This window comes from Perna viridis, chromosome 1 (genome assembly GCF_037379345.1).
Source record: "Perna viridis isolate PV_CMFRI_1.1 ecotype Kerala chromosome 1, ASM3737934v1, whole genome shotgun sequence".
NCBI classification, from domain to species: Eukaryota; Metazoa; Mollusca; class Bivalvia; order Mytilida; family Mytilidae; genus Perna; species Perna viridis.
Window position 1 is genome coordinate 1,517,758 of NC_142445.1, and position 22,804 is coordinate 1,540,561.

Consider the following 22,804-nt stretch of genomic DNA (forward strand, 5'->3'; position numbering starts at 1 on the left):
TACTACAGCCATGGTGAAGAGATCATACATTGGTAGCTTCTTAGCACTACACTACAGCCATGGGGAAGAGATGATACATTGGTAACCTCTTAGCTCTACACTACAGCCGTAGGGAAGAGATCATATATTAATAACCCCTACAGCGATGGAGTACATACAGTGGTAGTCCTGGAGTATTTATTGTCTTTCTGGAGTTTGTCTGGGTATACTGATGTAATATTGGTACAGGTTTCACCCTTGTATCCAAGCCATCGCAGAGCGGACTCATGATCTTGACATTGCTCTCGTAAACTGCATCTAAAAAAAGATATAAATAAAACATTAGTTTCAAGAACATACAGTTGGTAATTTCATTCAAGAGTTAAATCAAAAGACAAATAGTTCTTCTACACTTTTCTTTTGAAGAACAGTTTCCAGGGTCATAACCCCTGGTATTTAAAAGTTAACAAAGCCAGAGTCTGTTATTTTTGGTTGGTTAAAAAATAAAACCAATCATCAAAAACCTTCTAAACATTAAATTAATAAAGTAAATATATATAATTTATAATTGTGTAAATAACCATGATTTTCACTATGTTGACAAATCAGACCTGATAAAATAGTAATACCCTTTTTGAAACTGTCTCATTCAAACTCAATCAGAAATATCACCCTAAAAAACTTTTAACCTATTAATATTTTGGTCTCCATTGACAATTCCCTAAAACAGCAATTAATTTTCTTTCTATTCTGATAATAATCACTTCAGTAAATTTCAATGGTAATTATGATTTTTGCCTACTTTTTCGGTGCTAAAAGAATGAAGTGGAATTCCCTACAAGGCCATAAAAGATCACCACTACAGAGACTCCCATCAACTGTTCTATTATATCAGGTGACAAAATATTGACATAAACTGGAAGCCAGATCCATTTTGACTGTTAAAAAAACCTGTAGGAATGGCTATCCATAATGTCATATCTTAAAACATCTTAGCTGCAATGTTTTCTATTTTGTTATCTATAATGTGCCCATAGAGAACAATAAAATCTATAAATCTATCATCAGTGGTGCCATCAACATTAATGGGTAAATCCCTGGACACTACTCCCTCATACAGCTTTCATTATTACTTGTAGGAGAAAAATATATACAAAGTCTTCATGTTCTGTCCCTAAGTGTTAAATTTTCACAGTAATAATTCAGATCCACAGACCCAATCCATATTTAAGAGATGTTTTTTAATAGATGTTACTGGCCCAGTCTGGAATTTATCAGGAAGAATATGTATTGTCTTAGACAGGTAAGTGTAACAGAGATGCACCGAAAACTCACTGATTGATAGAAAATTTTCATAACCCTTGTCATGCCGAAAAGTCTAGATTTTGATATTTTGCAAACTTATGCAAATTAGTTGCACAATGGTACTGATGATTGTTATATATACGTTAAAAGATGGTTGATCATGGGGTGGGGTGCATGGGGTGGGAGGGTGAGTGGGCCAATGCGGTAAAATGGGTCTGTCACTCGAAAATGGTCATTTTTGTCCATTTCTGGCTTTTTTTGTACATGTGGGGTTCAACAGGAGCAAAACAGAAACCAAAGCAAATTCATCCCACAGCCTGTACCCCATAAAGGCCACTGAAGCCAAAAAAGGTTCGTTACAGTAATGAGTGGGGGGTCAGGAGTCTCCCAAATGGTCAATCCTGTGAAAAAATGAGGATTTTTTCCAATTTTTGGCCTCTGTTTGATCTAAAGCGGAGGTAGTCAATACAGGGGGTCAACATATAAATGGTGGTGACAGACATCATTCTTATTAAGATTCCAGGCAAAATAGAGCACTATAGATTAATTTCAGAACCTCGTAACCTCTTCTTTCAGCTCTCAAGTCATTATTTTTTAACAAACTCTATAATAGATAGCCTCAATTTAAAGCATAGTCACACTGCTTGCAGATGGACACAATTGTGCTTTCCTAAAATAAGATTAATACTGCCAGAACCAAGGCCAATCCCAAACAGGTACGGGCACAGCACAACAAAGGTTAAAATTATCCAATAAGCAAGCTGACTGAGGACTGCAAGCCAAGTTCTCACCTTTTTGAAACAACACTAACAGCCTCAATTCTATCCTACCCTCAGTCCAGTAATATAGATCTTGTATAGTTAATGAAAAATAACCTCAGTATGTGTAAAATGTAACCATTGCAAAGCTCTGCCTTAAAAAATCTTTTTAACTTTGAATATAATGGACAACTTTAAGAAAATTGTTCTTGATTAAAAGTCAATAGCTATGACCATGTTTATTCCTTACCATAAACTTTTATTCCACAATTTAAGTGTTCATGATGTTATGTAATTGTACTAACCTCATAATACTTCAAATGAACGTCACCCTTAAAGTTGCTGTCATCATAAATTAATCAAAATCCCAAAATATTGGTAATGCCAAGTTTAAAGTGAGTGCAAAGAATCTTATTTGCCAAAAAATAAATGATTTGAACAAAATACTTTCATTTGCCAAAAAATCAAAGGAAAAAGTACTCAATTCAGTAATTGATACCCTTCCTGGCAATGCAGATTATTATGTTTCATCTAAAAAAAAATTGTCAAAATACAGCAGAAAACGTCTGGCAAAGCTTCAGTATTTTCAGCTATCCAATGGTCTGGCAAAGCTTCAGTATTTTCAGCTATCCTGCAGATTTATTCTTTCAAATGAAAGACACCTAAATCAATCATATCACTGCAAAGATTCAAATTTGTGACTTTTTCAAGGTCCTTAACAGGGAATTTCATGTCATAGGTAGTTATACAGTTATGAAAATGTGGATTAGGAAAGCAATAAGGGACATTTTGATATGTAATTTCAACCCAGTAGTCAGAAAATCTGAAATTGACATATCTTGGCATGGTTTAATATATTTTTTTTCTATTCTAGTTCTGACTGATGGAGCCCTCAATTAACAACTTTTAATTATAGCACTGAAAATTCAAGTTCTTGTTTTTCAAGGTAATTCTTGCTTTCTAGCTATAGGATTGAAAATGAAGCAATAATTATAGTGTACCTTCTCCTGCAAAGAGACAGACATTCTACTTATACCAATTGATGATCATACTAAAACCCAGAAACTCCTAATCATACTCCAGCTCTAATAACATAGCTTGTGTTCAATGCATTCAATCTAGTCAAATTATATTGTATATTATCCACTTTTACTTTCAAGTTGTCTTGGAAGAGATTCAGACTAAATGTAATACTCCTGAGAGGTATGATTGCAGATAAGTAGAAATTCAGGAAGTAAATTAATATGTTATATCTTGTCTAAAGAACAGCATCGATTGTGACTGTTCACTTGACTTCCCTCAAAAGACACCTAAGATACACCAAATCATCTATCAAATCATTTCTACATAGACAGCCCATCCTAATACTGAGGACTATTTATCAAATCATTTCTACAGAATGAAGAGGAACAAGTCAGAGCCGATCCAATATCAACATAAAGGGTGATTTATATCCTCTGTCAATGTTTATACAAGTTCTGTCTCTTGTAAATGCTCATTTCAATATACACGGAAAATCTTATGCCATATTACATGGAGCAATTATAACAATTGGTTGGAACGAATTGAAGTTAAAGTTTGTATTCCACAGAGAAATGAGTCAGTTTAATAGAAAATATCCTAACGCTATTTCCATAATTATAACAACTGACGCCCCATAGAGAATTGTAAGGTTGAGGAACATTACTCTGTTTGGACAAGTTGATAACCATAGCTCTTCAATGCTAGTTTCCAGTAGATGAAAATTAAAGAATAGCAAAGCACCTGTAGCACTTGACACAGAAGGAGGGTAATGAGCAAGCCATGACAACAAAATAACAGGTTAAAAAATAGAAAAAAATATATTGACATTCTGACCCATTTGTAATATCTGGTCACAAATACAGAACTCAGAATAGACTTATTTTATTGTTAGTACACATCATAACAATAGTCAGATTATGACTGGCATTGATAATATCAGTATATCATGGTATAACTCTACAGAGACTATAACTCAATATGGAAAGATCACCTTTGTTCACTGCACAGGGTCTGCATGATAACACACAAAAGAACAGCTGATTATAACATGTATTATATTCTGCATCTAACACCTGTTTATAGATCTAGTTTTACTTAAATGCATCTAAATATTACTAGTCATGTAACTGGTGGACTACAGAAACTGCTGAAGTTGTAACAAAGTCTCAACAAAATATAAATTGATACTAGATCTGCATTCACTTATGGCAACACAAGAAAAAAAACATAAGGTGAGTGAAATTCATAATTTTTTTTATTTTCAAAATTACTGTGGTAAAAAATTTCAACTTCTAACATTGTCTGATTTTTTTGTGTTGACATAAATAACTAAACATGAAAATCATACGTAAAAATCTTTGTTTGAAATTTAACATATAAATCCTGACTTAAATACATGTAGTTTTTAATACCACTTCAAATACTTGAAAGACATCCAGCAAGTTGACACTAAACACTGTATTTTTGCCAAAAATGCAAGGTGTACAAAAAACTCTGAGATTTATCCCTTATAGGCATTAAGTGCCATTAGGGATTGCCAATTTGGGCAATACAGGCTGTTCTCAACATTCCATACAGATTATCAGATTAACAGTTATATCCATGTTACATATATAATTAGATTTTAATAGTTAATCACTGTTTAATTCTATATAAAAAATGTAGAGAATGTGCACTTTAGGTACAAGGTGTATTGTGACAGTAGCTAAAGGCCATTAGAAATTAGATTTAAGACCAAATAAAATAAATCATTTGCTTCTCATTCTTCAATCAATACAATTTAAAGGGTATGAAATTGTTAGATTGTACTGCTCTACAATGATACTTTGCTGTAAGGTACTACAAACTAGTGCTGACAGAAGGATAGCCAGAATCTCTGCACAATATCCCATGTCCTGTTACAAACATGCCTAATTTTGATAAGATACCAAGTACTTACATTTTTTTCTAGACAAAATACAGAAACCTAATATATATATATATATATATATATATATATATATATATATTTTTTACCAAACAAAGCAGAGAAAGCCAACAATATTATCACCCTTGGCCTGTTATACCAGACTATAATAATAAGTCATAGGTGTGCTGTAATCAGACACCTCATTTTAATATGACAGATAACACCTTACTGTCACAAGATTTGGCTCAATTATGACACTTCTGGAATACCAGACACATTCTTCACTGTGTCAAGGTTCCTCACTGAGAGACTATAAACCACAAATTTATGCAGATACCATACAGTAAAGTCTGTGAAGTAACTAGTGGTGTTTAAATAGATCTCAATACCACACCAATACATTACTGAATATTACCCAAGCTATGAAAAGTTTTTAAAAATGTCAATGCATTTCTTCAAAAAAAAAAACAACTCCTATGTTGTAAGTTACAAGCCAGACTCTGATTTGACATTTCTTTGATTTTATGCAGGAATGACAAATTGACTCTTAAGAGTGTCAAGGGGTTTGAAATAATGTGGAAAATCAGAGTTTAACATTGAACTCCAGAGTTTATATACAAAGCAACAATGAAACATGGACAATCATAATGGAATGACCATGAAACCTGACTGTGAAGAAAAACAAAATCAAAGATCAGCAACAATGTGGTATAGTTTGTCAACTTTAATCACCAACTAATTCAATATGCTACAGTCTATTTACAAGATGATAAAGCAACACCAACCTTTCACACTAATAGGTTAAGTAAGTGTATCCCCCTGTGTAATACATGTACTTACTTGTCTTCCAGAGAACACCAGCCACAGAAAGGATCATTGGCACCTTGGCATTCACCACAACTTTGGTACTGGCTACAATCTTGTAATGCCAACTTATACAACTGAAAAATAAATATTTATTATATCATTAGAGCTGGGTTACTCAACCAACATCACGACCAGACATAATGTCAAACTGTGTGGTAGGAGAGTCAAAAAGTGAACAAAAATACAATTTATTTCCTAAATCTCATCATTTTTCTTCTAAAATTACTTTCAGAAGTAAGTCCCTGTATTTTCTACATTTGCCAAGATGAAAACCAATATATAAGCATTGCATATGATGATGTGCAAAAGAAAACAATCTTGCATATTGCTACAAATTGTACAGAAAGCAGTATATTTTCCTGTGACAGCAAACACAATGTAATAACAGATTGGAACAAATAAAGTAATTTCTTTCCTCAAGCAACAAGCCAAACCAATATCAGATAGAGTCACCTTGCTGGAAGATAGATTGCTTTTTATTGCTCTATCTTCATTTATGACAGGAAATTTATTTAATTTTCCAAAACTTAAATCATTATTTTAATTTAAAACTAGAAATAAATTGTTCCTACCACTTAAATTGATATGTAACTCTGGTCTCAATTACTACTGTGGGGAAGAAATATGAGGCTGTAACAGGAAGCTAGGAGAAATTAAAGTCAAAAGAAATTGTCTATACCATCTTAGTAGGAAATGAATCAGGAGAAATGCAAAGAACTTAATATCACTCCTCTAAATATCAGAAACATATTGATATGCATTCTGCATTACAAGCATTGCAATAATGAATTTTATAACAGTTTTTAAATGATAGTAACTTTTTCTTTATTACACAAAATATTCATAGGAAATGAATCGACTCAAAAGTTTAAATGTCTGGAGTATCTTAACAAATATTACCTCTAAATCGACACAACAGTCTAAAGGTCTGCAGTGTCTTAACAAATATTACCTCTGAATTGACACAAAAGTCAAAAGGTCTGCAGTATCTAAACAAATGTAACCTCTGAACTGACACAAAGTCTAAAGGTCTGCAGAGTCTTAACAAATGTCACCTCTGAATCGACAAAAAGTCTAAAGGTCTGGAGTATCTTAGCAAATATCACCTCTGAATCAACACAAAGTCTAAAGGTGTGCAATGTCTTAACAAATGTAACCTCTGAATCGACATAAAAGTCAAAGGTCTGCAGAGTCTTAACAAATATTACCTCTGAATCGACATTAAAGTCTAAAGGTCTGCAGTATCTTAACAAATGTAACCTCTGAACTGACACAAAGTCTAAAGGTCTGCAGAGTCTTAACAAATGTCACCTCTGAATCGACAAAAAGTCTAAAGGTCTGGAGTATCTTAACAAATATCACCTCTGAATCAACACAAAAGTCTAAATGTCTGGAGTATCTTAACAAATGTAACCTCTGAACTGACACAAAGTCTAAAGGTCTGGAGTATCTTAACAAATGTAACCTCTAAACCTCTGAACTGACACAAAGTCTAAAGGTCTGGAGTATCTTAACAAATGTAACCTCTGAATCAACACAAAGTCTAAAGGTCTGCAGTATCTTAACAAATGTTACTTCTAAATCGAAAAGGTAACACCCAAATTTACCATCCAGGCACACTTCCTGAGATTTCGAAGACCGCCATGTTAACCCTCATTGTCAGAAGCTGAGTACAGACTGCAATATCAACCCTCATTTTCAGAAACTTAGTACAAACTGCAATATCAACCCATACTATCAGAAACTAAGTGCAAAGAAACAGCATTTATAACTGCAATATCAACCCTTATTGTCAGAAACAGACTGCAAAAAATAGAATCAATAACTGCAATAATGTCAGAAACTAAGTGCAAAGATTTTCAATATCTACCCTTATCATCAAAAACTGAGTAAAAACTTCTTGTCAGAAACTGAATACAGAGTAACAATATCTTTACTTGCAATATCTACCAGACTTTTCCTTTTTTAAGCCCAATATAATTTACTTAAAATTGCTAGTCTGAAACAAAGACTCCTTGGATATTTTGATAATTCATTAGCAAAACCTAAATGTCAAAACTAATATATTCTCTAATATATCTTTTGCATGCAAACAAAAATCCCTAAACAAATTTAAAGAAAATGTTTTCAATTCATCTTCCTCTATAAACTTATTTATTGTTAAATTAGTAAACTACACTGCCTGTAGAAGTTTTATTCAGAATAAACCATCTACCACAGACTCTCATGGGACAAATCATTCTTCATTACAATAACATCTTCCATATTTGATCAAAATTCACAAAATAGCAGTTAACTTTATCTTTCATTCTGACAAATACAAAACAGTAATTTTCTCCACTGGTAAACCATAAATATTCAAGCATGAGTAAGATAAGGGATTTGAGTTCATGATTCACTATATAATACATGGGTAGACGAGTAAAGACAAAGATATCAGGGCCAATCTGTTTGTAATGACAGAATCAGTAACTATACTGTAACTAATTATATCCATTACAAAAACATCCAATGAACATTATTATATCTACATTAAATTTCACTTAAAAAAAAAACAGATAATTTTTTATCTAGTTTTAACGAAGTAAAATAATGAGTTTTTACTTTGTACTAAATCAATAAAAGACCACATGGTCAATTAATTTACCCCTTTAAAAGAGAAAGGTTTTACTGCCTTTCTTAAAAAAAGAGAAGCCTTTAAGATATCTTTACCAAAATCTTTGAGAAATTTTCAAATGTGATAAAATCATAGCCTTACAGAAATCTTTTCCTATGGGTAGATATCATACAGTGTCAAAAACTGTCAGTTATTGGATAAAGTATACAATAAAAAAAATCCATTTATTTCCTTATAAAGCTGATCAATGCAATTTTCCTTCATATTGCACTTAATAATTAAAGCACTTTCACACAAGTACCTATCATCACATCAAACCTTGACAAATACCAAAATCAACTTTGACAATTTTATTTCATACTATTGAAATGAAATCTTTCCCAAATCCTTAAGGATTTCAATCTTTCTCAAACCTGTCAAGCTATGAATGGGACCTTGAAATTCAGAAAGTACAAGATATGACAAATTCAGACAACCATTACAATAAAAACATAAAAGCCTTACATAACTCACTATGAATGGCTTTGATGTGTCTTTAAAAATATCACAAAATTTTTGTGGTCAGATGACAAATGTTTAATAATAGGGTTAAAACTTGACAATTACAGCTATATTGAAATTATCTTTAATCTGAAATTCTAGAATTCATTTCCTGATTTCCATTAAGTTTTATTTCAGTGAAATTAAATCAGATATTATAGAAATGTATGTAATTATCTTTGTTAGTCCTTAATCTGTTGTTTGGAGAGTACTGGAGCAATATTCTGTTGGGTGAAGACGCCACGTTCCCAGCAACTTAGATTCTAAATAGCCATATATCAATATCAACCACTTCCTACAAAAGGTTCTGTATTCTTTCAATTCACCACAATGTAGAACTTCTCCCACATAAAATTCACTAGAGTTTATTATCTAAGTTTTGAAAAGTATTTAGAACTAAATTTTTAAGTACACTGATTAGTGAAGTAGCAGATTAATTAAGATAGAGATACAGACGATGAGGGTGGTAATATGAATCATTGTTACATAATGTAGTCTAAAGTCCTGTTTACATCATTGGTTAGAATATCATAGTCTGTATGCATACTGACAGCTTCATTGTCACATCCCAAGACAAAACAAGATGTCTCTGAATCATCAAAAACAACAAAATAAGGAACCAGTCTTAGTGGTTGTTTAGTCATCTTCTGGATGTGAAATGTCCATAATTCTCTTCCATAAAACAAGGAAATAGAAGCCCTTGTGTCCAACCTTCCATCTAATTTGTTAAAATTTCTTGTTTACAAATTTATATGTGTTTAGTTAACCTTGAAAGGTTTCTACCTTCTCAAAATATTTTCACTATCCTATAGTCTGCACAAAATCAATTCAGAACATTATACCATTAGCTAAAAGCAATTAAAAAATCTTACTGCACTTTTAGAGCTACATTAAACTATATTGTTCCAAGGAAGCTATTTCAAGTATAGCAGACTGTCATTAACATCAGAAAGACAAATTAGAAGGTCTTTATTATCATTGAAACTTATATGGTTTACATTCTGTTGTAGGTTAATTTCAAATTATCCTCAACTTCACTGCAGGGTAATCAATGCCAAAAAGTCCCAGTATAATACTGAGAAGACAAGTTTAAAGATTTCATTCCAATAAACTCATGAGCAAACATGATCTGGGTTCTGATGCATAAACCTTCAGAATTTCTTCTAATTTCCTTTTAAAGAAGAAAAGCACATCACAAGATGGGATTTGAGGCATAAACTAATCACATGTTAAAAAAACAAGATATCTGAACATTAACAAGAGATCTGTCAGGATTAGAGAGAAATTCAGCATTACTAGTTCACATTGTGAGTCAATGTAGTTAATTCTAAATTTGATTCAATACAAGACCAAAAATGCCAGTTTCATCTTGACATGCACCATTAAAATCAAAAGGCATGAACATATATGTGCATATCATTACTGGGACATCAGAATTTCTCTGAAAGGCTGATTAAAAGGCCATATATAGTTCTGCTCCATCATACATCATGGACAATAAAAACCACTTGATGAACCCAACAACCAACAATCTAAAGGCTAGTAGAATGAGTGATATCATCCTGGCCTAAAATTAATAATTATCCTCACATGGAGAAACTGCATCCCAAAACTACTTTAGACAGTCACAGTAGGGTCATCTCTCCAATCATTTTATATAGAAACTCACACTCAAATCATCTTAATTAATAGTACATAAAAATTGATTGTTGCAACATTTTAAACAAGTCACCAAAAAAAAATTGATTTATCTCATTTCCAGAAATAATTAATTTCTATCAATTTCAATTTCATTAGAATTTTTTTTCTATAAAATCAAGTGATTTTGATGGTACAGAAATTATCACACAGCAGTGTTGTTGATGAGTCTTTATAAATTGAATATTTTATCTCAGTGTCATCAGCTAATCTTAGGTAATGAGCTGCATCAAACTCGTTGATACAGTAGAACTGCATAAGCAATATTGGCTGACAGTAAAACATAGAAAAAATATCAAGACTGAACTGAAAGTGAAGCAATATTTTCTGACAGTAAAGCACTGCAGAAGTGACCTTGAATTCGGGCAATACAGTTGAGTCAGACAGTAGAGCAGTAAGAAAACATACAGGCTGAACTGACAATGAAGCGATAGTGGTGCTGAAAGCAGAGCAGTGAGAAAACATACAGTTTGAACTGACAATGAAGCGATAGTGGTCCTGACAGCAGAGCAGTGAGAAAACGTACAGGCTGAACTGACAATGAAGTGATAGTGGTCTTGACAGTAGAGCAGTGAGAAAACATACAGATTGAACTGACAAAGCAATAATATGATAATATGAATATAGTCTGACAGAGGAACACTAAGGACCTCTTGTTTACATAAGCTACAGGGGCAGAGAGACATGTTAGTCCACAAACTGTTTGACACATCAAACTGTATCCTAAGCCATTAGTCACATAAGCTTAATCTTGGCAAACAGCATCAATTATATAAACCATATATACTGGTATTTTTGGTAGGATTTAACCAATAACCTGGAGTCACAAAACTTATTTTACACAAGGCCAAGACATTATTTTAACAAAGAAAACTGAAAAAGTGAACTCAACAAAATGAAATTAAATGCAAAATGAAACAAAAAAGATAAATTCTTTCAAGTCAAAAACATGACACATAAGAAGTAAGCACATAATTACCAGTATTCAGGTGTTGCTAGAATGTCAAAACTGAAAGAAATTAATTTTGTACCTGCCAAAAATGCATGAGGTATGAAGAAGTTGAGAAAAAAATTGCAATTTGCAACAATAAATTAGAATTGTTTGTTTGGAACTGATTTTGGATTCATGACAATATCAGTTGTTAGTCAGCCAAAAACTTAAAATGGCAAGTTAATCTTGAATCATTCTGTTTTTACTCAAGTCATTGTGATTTAAGTACATTCTGTAATAGCTGGGAAGTTTTTAAAAAGTTTGATAACTTATTACAGAAATGAAAAAAATCTTCAATCAAGAGGCAAACCTTGAAATTACAGACAAAACCTTGTTCCTTCAGCAGGATAGAATACATAACAAAAAAAAGAGATATGTCAGTTCAGCAGGATACAATACACAACCATTAAAAGAGATATGTCAATTCAGCAGGATACAATACACAACCACTATAAGAGATATGTCAGTTCAGCAGGATACAATACACAACCACTATAAGAGATATGTCAGTTCAGCAGGATAGAATACACAACCATTACAAGAGATATGTCAGTTCAGCAGGATACAATGCACAACCACTATAAGAGATATGTCAGTTCAGCAGGATAGAAAACACAACCATTACAAGAGAAATATCAGTTCAGCAGGATAGAATACACAACCATTACAAGAGATATGTCAGTTCAGCAGGATACAATACACAACCACTATAAGAGATATGTCAGTTCAGCAGGATAGAATATACAACCATTACAAAAGAAATATCAATTCAGCAGGATAGAATACAAAACCGGTGCAACAGATATGTCAGTTCAGCACCAGAGAATACACAACCATTACAAGAGATATGTCAATTCAGCACTGTAGAATACACAGTCAATACAGGAGATATGTCAGTTCAGCAGGATAGAATACACAACCATTACAAGTGATATGTCAGTTCAGCAGGATAGAATACACAACCATTACAAGAGATATGTCAGTTCAGCAGGATACAATACACAACCACTATAAGAGATAAGTCAGTTCAGCAGGATACAATACACAACCACTATAAGAGATATGTCAGTTCAGCAGGATAGAAAACACAACCATTACAAGAGAAATATCAGTTCAGCAGGATAGAATACACAACCATTACAAGAGATATGTCAGTTCAGCACCGTAGATTACACAATCAATACAGGAGATATGTCAGTTCAGCAGGATACAATACACAACCATTACAAGAGAAATATCAGTTCAGCAGGTTAGAAGACAAAACCAATGCAACAGATATGTCAGTTCAGCACTGTAGAATACACAACCATTACACGAGATATGTCAGTTCAGCATTGTCGATTACACAATCAATATAGGAGATATGTCAGTTCAGCAGGATAGAATACACACCATTACAAGAGATATGTCAGTTCAGCAGGATAGAATACACAACCATTACAAGAGATATGTCAGTTCAGTAGGATAGAAAACACAACCACTATAAGAGATATGTCAGTTCAGCAGGATAGAAAACACAACCATTACAAGAGATATGTCAGTTTTTCAGGGCTTCCTCAGCAGAACAGAATACACAAGAAATACAAGACACATGTTAGTTTTTCAGGGCTTCACTACCATATAAGGCCAAATAAAAAAATTTGTGTGGTTCCAGTAAAAAAAAGGATCGGCAGGTTGAAAAATTGTTTTATTTTTATTTTTGTAAACAATTCACGAGGTTGGCTTGAAGTGTTACTAAATCCTGCAAGATAAAAGCCTAAGACTAATTACAACAACTAATTACCAGACAGTTATCACAAACAGGAAAGAAATATCAATAGGCTTTCAGTTGTCTCATGGCAGCAGCTGCAAGCAAGTGTGCCACCACTGTAGTTCACCATTATCAATACTGAGTCCAGTCCAGAGAAATCTGGATAACCTGAAGTGGGTAAGGTCCGCCAGTTTGCTATTTTGGTAGTCTATTTTTTCTTCATTTTGGCCAAAAAATTTTGGTAAAAACTCCTGTTGGCTTGGTGACTGGAACCAAACATATATTTTATTTGGCCAAAAACACAATCAATACAAGAGATATGTCAGTTTTTTCAGGGTAGCAGCACCATAGAATACAGATCCAATACAAGAGATATGTCAGTTTTTCAGGGTAGCAGCACCATAGAAAACAGAACCAATACAAGAGATATGTCAGTTTTTCAGGGCAAAGAAGGTTTGAGCAATAGAGATAATTCCTTTGAAATAATCATGTAGATGAATACCTTGCCAAGATACTCGACATATCATCCTAAAATCTTATTTCACTTTTATCTGTATTTTACCACTTACATATCACAGAGTCTGATAGATAAACATTTTGAATATGATCCAATTTCCATATTAAAATACTTTTAGTATACAAATCCATTATCTGGTTAGTGAAGATGAATATTTTATCAGAGTTTAAAAGGTCAAGCAGAAAAAAAAGTCGAATCACATCAAAGGCTTTTCAATAAAAACAGGATACTTATCTTGTAACAGCTGATCCAAACAAAAACATTTGATTCTATTTATAACATTACAGGTTTCCTATGAGCATTGGTATAGATGGCATAGGCATAAAGTGGTTCATAGCATGCATGATAACTCTTCACTAAAAAGGTCTATTTCTATGTTGTACACTTATGGAAATTAGACACATCTCAATTTTTTGTCTGTTCTAAAAATAGAACAAGTGTCAATGGAGAAGATACAACATACCAAGTGATGTCAGGGAACCATTTATAACACAGAAAGAAAACATCCAAAAGAATTAGATAGATTAATTGATTGATTTTGGATTAACATCCTATGACAGATATTTCATGCATTCAAGGACAAGACAGATTAACCAATTACACAGACAGATCTTTATTGTGCTAGCTCAACAGCCAGCAGGAAGGCATGCCACACCACATCATTCTGAGCCAATCAGTCATCACCCTATTTTCTATATAACACATATTAGGTGGAGAATGTCTTCGGTGATACTCTGCTGGGGATTGAACCTGCTATCTCCTGCACTTGAGGCCAGCAGGCCAGCATGCTAACCTGAAATCCTGAGGCCATTGGAAATTAAAATAAGCACATCACATCAAATATCAAATAATTTAATGGAAAGTGCAGTTTGAGTTGAATTATCTTTATTTCTCCAAAACCAAAACCAAGATTTCCATATTCATATAGTCATTTTTAATACTGTTAATTAGAATTTTATTCAAAATCACTTTTCAGTCTAAATCTGTAAATTGCAATACAACTGTAATACTACATGCAAGAAACACTTAGTGAATTTACAGTGACCTATTTCAGACTGTTCTAACATAACATGTAGTTAACAGACTTTAAAGTCTGAAAACAGAATTATCAAATATAAAATAGACATAAATCTTTATCCAACATAAACAAAGTGTTTAAGCATCATGATTTTCCTGTAAAACAATCAATCTTTATCTAAAATATGGTATTTTTTTCATCTGAAGTACAAAGAGATAATTTAGTTTTTTTTTAAAGGTGTGACTATTATCTTCCCTTTTCATGATGACCTGTCAAAAATTGTGTCTGAGTTACAAAAACCTTAAATATTTCTGCATTTGAATACATCATTCCACACTGCTCTAAATAAATAGTTTATTTTGTATTTTATTGCAGATAGGATCATGATTTACTTTTTTTTTTCATTTATCAAAACGGTGGATCTTAAGAAATATTTCACTACACCTTGATTAAAACTTGATGTTAAGATTACATTAATGTAAAGTTACTACATCAACTATGATACAGACCTATATATCAATTATATCACTCAGTTTTTACATCTTTATATTTCTGATTCAATCTTAAATCTAAACTTTATGATATTAGTCATTATATCAAATACGCTAGAAGATATTCACTCCAAACTGCAACATTCTCTTATTGATAAATAAATGAGAAACAGGGCAACTATCTGACTGTGAAAAGATACATGTAGGAATAAGACCAGATCATACTTCAAACAGATTTATGTAGGAATAAGACCAGATCTCATTCCGAACAGATGCATGTAAGAAAGAGACCAGATCTCACTGTAAACAGATACATGTACATTTCGTTGGAATAAACCAGATCTCCCTGTAAATAGATACAAGTAGGAAAGAGACCAGATCTCACTGTAAACAGACATAAGTAGGAAAGAGACCAGATCTCACTGTAAACAGATGCATGTAGGAAATAGACCAGATTTCATTCCAAACAGATGCATGTAGGAATGAGACCAGATCTCACTGTTAACAGATGCATGTAGGAAAGAGACCAGATCTTGCAGTAAACAGATACATGTACATTTTGTTGGAATAAAACCAGCTCTCCCTGTAAACAGATACATGCAGGAAAGAGACCAGATCTTGCCTAAACAGATACATGTACAGTTTGTTGTTGGAATAAAACCAGATCTCCCTGTAAATAGATACAAGTAGGAAAGAGACCAGGTCTCACTATAAACAGATACACATAGGAAAGAAACCAGTCCTCACTGTAAACAGATATAAGTAGGAAAGAGACCAGATCTCCCTGTAAACAGATACATGTAGGAAAGAGACCAGATCTCACTGTAAACAGATGCATGTAGGAAAGTGACCAGATCTCCCTGTAAACAGATACACATAGGAAAGAGACCAGTTCTCACTGTAAACACATATAAATAGGAAAGAAACCAGATCTCACTGTAAACAGATACTTCTATGAATAAGACACATACTATTTTGTAACCTTCCAACAAAAGGAGGCCTAAACAGTCGGCAGACAAATATTTTCCCCATCAGAAGTCCACAATAAATTTAGTAACACCAACATATTTGGCCTAAATGTTAAAAGGTGAGTGTCAACAAATAATTCATAAATACTTGTCAAAAGCTTCTAATCTAAAGTACTCAACTGTCAAACAATTAGACAGCTTTTCCTTGTCCTGTTAAGACACTTCTAAAAACCCACTCATGTTGGTAGTCTCATAACTTCATATATATCTATTCTATAATTAGACTAATGCAACCAGGTCTGTAAACGGAGACTCACAGTAGGTAAATAGTACAGATGAATATGTCGGAAACACCAGTACAATACATCTGTTAACTTGAGGATTAGTAGAAAACATAACTTGTTTACATAACCAAAAACACATTCATTAACATTGGTTTCTGTAAAATGACTCTTACAAACTTTCCAAAGCTTTTATTGATTTTTGTTTAATATGATCTTTACTTTATTTTACTATATAAAATATTCTACCATATATTAACGTCATAAAACCACAGTTAAGTACAACCTAAATATAGGTCTATAAGATGTTACAGGACCACACCAGTATGATGTCAAACAGGTAATCTCAGATGAAGCATGTAGTCATAGTTTACAAACTGACCCCACACATGTTCTACAAAAATGTAACTGCTTCAATAAAAGATTAATTCAACTGAAAAGATGGAGTCATTATGTATGAATGATCAGCTTTGCAGGAGTCCACAGATTTAACTCTTTACATTTTTCATTTTAACCATACAGAAGATGGAAAAGGTCTATAGGTTAATTACACTTCAGAACATTTTAATGTCAACTCGCAGCAGATATATGTGCACCTGTCCTAAGCCTTACTATATGTACTCAAAGACTAAGTTCAACCCAGTCATGTATTTGATTTTCCTAAGCCAATATCTTACCACAGGTACTCAAATTAAATCAGTGAGAGTTCAAGCCAGTCATCTCTTTGATAATTTTATGAATGAAGTTAAGTCTTAAGATATGATTTATGTACAACTAAGATATTTCTTATACACCAGCAAATATTAAGAAATAAAGAATGTCTTGTCTTCAAATATTTCTTTCATGAAACTGTATGAATGCGGAGATAGTAAAGTCAGATAGGGCTTTAAGTAATCTTACTATTTACTTTTTCACAGATTGCATTAATATAAGGATACAACAAATACTGTTCTACATGCCAAACTTCCCGAGTCTGTGACATAAAAAGAGCATTCAGGGTACCAGACATAAATAATCTCTTCTTCAGGTCAAACTCAAACAAATAAAAGACAGTGTGTGGTCAATGATCAGAAAACATGTTTGACCCTGATACTGTGTGGTCAATGGATGAAGGATAGATAATGTCAACATGATAGGCAGTGCTATGCAATACAGCCTCAAGGTCTACATCTTTTACTGGTATATAAAATCAACCCTTTGTTAAATACTAAAACCTAATAAATAGAACTCTTACCATAATCAGGACTGAGGGTGTAACAAGAATAAATGTAGTATAATGTAAGGGACAAAGGACTATATAAACAGAGAGGCTTTAATCAAGTCTTAGTGCACACAGTCCCTGTACCTGCCGAAGCTCATAGAATGGTCAGTATATACAGAGAGGCTTTGATCAAGTCATAGTGGATTCAGTCCCTGTACCAGCCGAACCTCATAGAATGGTCAGTATATACAGAAAGGCTTTGATCAAGTCATAGTGGACACAGTCCATGAACCAGCAGTAATGTGAAATAGAATAGCCAACAGAATTGCTGAATGACCTGGAATTTATTTATTTATTTGGATCACTGTTACTCAGACAATGATCCCAATCACTGTGTTTCAATATTGTGATTAATTGTTAATTTAATAATGTCAAAAGAACACTAATTAATAACTTATTATCTGACCAAGAGGGACAGACAGTCACTCATCCACATTTTTTTTAAAGAAATAGAAATCAAAATTTCTTTCATATAAACTGTCAAAAAATGACATTTAAAATTTTCAAAGGGCTAATCATTTGTCTCATGCACATTTATTTCCCTAGTTTCTCACTAATAAAATCATTCCATATTCCCAGAGGCATGTGTGATGGATGTTGGACAAAGGACTTCAGAAACAATTTATTTCAATATAATTTTGGAATTTGGAAAAACAAAGCCATGTATTATCATTGTTCTAAACAAAGACAAACATAGGATCAATCAGAAGAAGTCAAACCTTATCAGTAATTACAGAAGTACCAGACTTAGATGGTCAGTAATTACAGAAGTACCAGTCTTAGATGATCAGTAATTACAGAAGTACCACAGTCTTAGATGGATTTCTACAATCAATTAAAGACATATAAATCATTATTCTGTCTAATTATTAATTTTCCTCCACCTTAGATAAGCGAAAAATAAACAAAGTCATGATAGTGCTTTATGAGGTGTAAAAACAACATGTCTTTTCATTATTCTAAAACAGCTGCGATTCCAAAATTGATTTTGCCAATTTCTTGTAATTCTCCAATTTAATTTTCCTGTCGACTATTTGATGCGAAAATATTGATGTATTGAGGAATATGTCATAGACTGGCTGGAGAGTGAACAATTATTGTATAGTCTGTACTCTTCTCATTGTTTCCATTTAGAAGCATGTGAACATTCTTATAATGTGTCATTTTTGCAATAAATTGCTCAGAATGACAAAGGACTATAACTTCATCAGTATTTCATTCTTTTGTTTGTTGCTTAAATCAATCAGGGGAGATAACAACTCAAGATCTTACACAAGCAAAATCTTATACTTTCATCTGTTTTGGTATGCAATGATATTTAAAGGGAGAAATGCATCCACCATTACTGTCTTACAGAAATATACTTCAAATTGCTTTCTTTAATATAATTCTGGCAACCAAAATTAATCCCACTTAACCACCCAGAACAATCAAGTTATAAGAAAGTGTTTCCCATAATGTTTTAAAATGGCCAAGCAATTTATGTTTAAGCAGTTATAGAAGCTGCTGAGAGTTTTAAATGAATTAGAACTTAAAAAGGCTAATTTAAAACAAAATCTTTTAGTGCAAAATGTATACCATAAAAAATGAATAAATCTGATTGATCAAAAAAGATGTATCATTATTATTTGTATTCCAAATGATACAGCCATGTGGACAAAAAACTTGAAGGCACTCACTGATAGCATCCTAATCACCAACACCTATTATTCATATACCAAAGCACCAGTATGCACAATGAAAAGAGCTGTAATAAGATAATAGAGTAAGAACACAAAACAATCACTAACCAACAATGAATGGTGGCATTAATAAAGCTATTTTATTGTCAGTAAGGAATCAATGGTATTTTATATAAAGGTGATAACATCCAAAATTTATGGTCACTTTCACAATTAATGTTAATGGAATAAGAATCTGAATCAGGATCTGTGGCAGCTTTTAATTGAATTCAAGCCTTTTTGATGTTTCCTGATGATTCAGAAAATAATTTCTAATCTTGATAAAAAAAGTCCATGTGAACAATGATAGGAGACAATAGAAATAGCTACTATCTCTGGTCATTATAATTATAAAAACTATTTCTCAGATACAATGTCCTGGTAGGTGACAAGAAATACAAAAAAACATCAATATTTTATGAAAAAAACAAAAACATGAACATTGAAAAATTATGTAAAAAGTTAAATTCCTACAAACCATATTGTTAAACATTTATCTAAACAAAGAAAGTTGTTCCACAGAAGATCAACATGTGACTAGATAAAAGGTTTTTGCAATTGATATTTTTTTTTCACAAGGAAAACTTTGGTAAAAACAAATCATTGTGACTAATTGTCCCATTAATGAACATCAAATTAATAAACTTTAGTAGCTTCATAATTTGTTGGATTCTTAAGTCCACCACAGGTCAAGATTTTGACTCATAACTCTCAAATTACTTTGTTGGTGAAAAAAAACATTGCAGCATGTGTCTGTTTACATGTAATTAAAAACAGATTAAGGTCAATCACAAATAGAAAAAATAAATAACCATAACCACAATTAAGTTGACATCTTTACAATAATTCAACAGCTACATAGATATGTAATCAGTTAATATACTACATGTATATAAACCAATGATGGAACAACCAATACTTTAACCTTGTCATATCATTATAATATAGATAGCCTGAGTCAGCAATAAGTATATCAGAAAAGAAATGGATATTCCTGTGCTGATACATTCTAAGGCATCCCAAAAAAAACCACAAAATAATGATACTGAGTAAAGATGTACAATTATTTTAGGGAGTTGTATTTGTACAGCTGGATGACATGTATCTGTGAGAGGATGAATTACTTTACACATTGGTAAAGACATTTACTCTGTAGGTTTATAATAAATGAGGTGTTCACAAAAAAAAGAGTTCTTTTAAGAAAGTGCATGTACTAACATGTAAATGGTCACTTGCCAGAATCTTTAGTAACATAGTACACTCTCCGGACAAACACTGTCAAGTTAATTGGTTGATATTTCATTTTGAACTCATAGACAAATTAATTCCTGGAACTGTTACATGAGTTAGAAAATTAATTCTCAGGAGTGAGTTCAAGACAAGGGAACACCTGAATTTTAGAGGCAATAAACTGAAAAGGTGTTAATTTTAGTGGAGCAGAACTAATTATTAGGAAATAACAGGAAATGGACATGAAGGGGAGAAGGGAGGTCAACAAAACCAACTTTACAGGAAATGGACATGAAAGGGAGGAGGGAGGTCAACAAAACAAACTTTATCACCACAATAAAATCTAAGAAAATAAGTAAGATGTGGTAAAGCATAAGGATGAAGTTAACAATTAGTTAACTGTGCAACACGATTTTGAATGAATATATTATCCTGCATATATAATTATAGGTTCCCATAGCAGCTGCTTACAAGAACATAAAAGATGACCAATACATGTTTACATCAAGCATCAAAGACTTTTCTATCTTATCAATGAAAATGTTCACATGGCCACTACAGCTGCCAGTAAATGAAGTGGGTATAGTATCCAACAAATTGTAATCTCAGTCTACAAGTCATAGACAAACCTAAAGATTAGATTAATCTTACAGTGATTTCTGGTTCTGGCTTTACTCAATACATCCATCATATTGACAAAGTATCATCAAAATTTGAATTAAGAATTGGTTTCCAACAGAATCAAAGAGAAAAGTTATCTAAATGATTGATAGAATTACTATGGCCAAATACCTGCACTGGCTGAACTAATGAGCATACCTGGTGATGTAGAACTTTTTTACAACAATGCAGACAGATCTAAAATGCACCATCATTCTATGGGGTAGCATTTATTCAGCCTTTGGTTCCAAAAAAAAAGAAGGCACCCCACCCCCTATTCAAATAATATAGTCATTTTCATTATTCAAACAGCATGGGTAAGTTATTGAGAAACCAAACCCTACCAATCCTTGACTCCTACAACATGAAGATGCTGGAGTCAAACATCACACCATAACACAGCTATCACAGCATGTGTGTGGCTTCTAATTATTGACCAGTATCAGAAATCAGATAAAACTGACCAAACCATCATGAATCATCCAAGACCATCAAGATAATTGGCAAATTACAATTCTAACCAGATTAGTAACACATCAGTTTGACCATCTCTGATGCAGCACATACAACTCTGCATAAAATCAGTGGACAAATCATTTCAGCCATCTTATCACATTATACTGACTAAAAGGTTCTGATTATGTAGATAAATACCTAAAGTTCTATTTAATCTTGAAACTTTTCTATTTTATAGTTAAAATAATCTACAGTAATTGTCCACCTAAACTCATAATAAAACAACAGGAAATTGTTCAAAGCATAGTTTTAAAAGACCTTGATTATGATATTATGGCTTGTGTTTCTTCTTCTTGACAAACTTCAGTATTCTGTTTTAATTATGGTCAGAACTTTGGACCAACTAAATGACATGGTCACATGGCTGATTCAATGGTAAATAAATGGAAATATTTTTATTTTCTAAAGTGCCATTACAGGAATTGAATTATTTAGTTTGCAGACCCTCTTAATGCTTCTATGCTGGAACAAAGCATGTTAATGGAGGTGGTACAATGACTTAGTCCAGACATTGGATCATACAATTAATTTCATGCAAACCATAAGAATTGAAGAAAATGTTTCTGTGACTTGCATTCAAAATATGTTCTAAAAAGATTCTTGATAGTGTCATCAAAAACCTGCAGAGTTATACTAACTCCTGAATCTTACTAAGTTCTAGCAAAGCCATGGAAAAACACAAAAGTACAAGTAATGACTAGTAA

General features: G+C 32.7%; 1 protein-coding gene across 3 annotated transcripts in view; it reads right to left on the bottom strand.

Moving 5' to 3' along the window:
• The window catches only part of LOC148626796 (plexin-A2-like), a 100,815-nt gene that overhangs the window by 55,589 nt on the left and 22,422 nt on the right, over positions 1-22,804 (bottom strand). For all 3 annotated transcript variants that reach the window (XM_088592151.1, XM_088591980.1, XM_088592070.1), the window contains exons 5-6: positions 5,815-5,915; positions 159-297 (exon numbers count right to left, since the gene is read on the bottom strand). In XM_088592151.1, the coding sequence (XP_088448277.1) occupies positions 159-297; positions 5,815-5,915 (240 nt within the window). The remainder of the gene's footprint in view (positions 1-158; positions 298-5,814; positions 5,916-22,804) is intronic.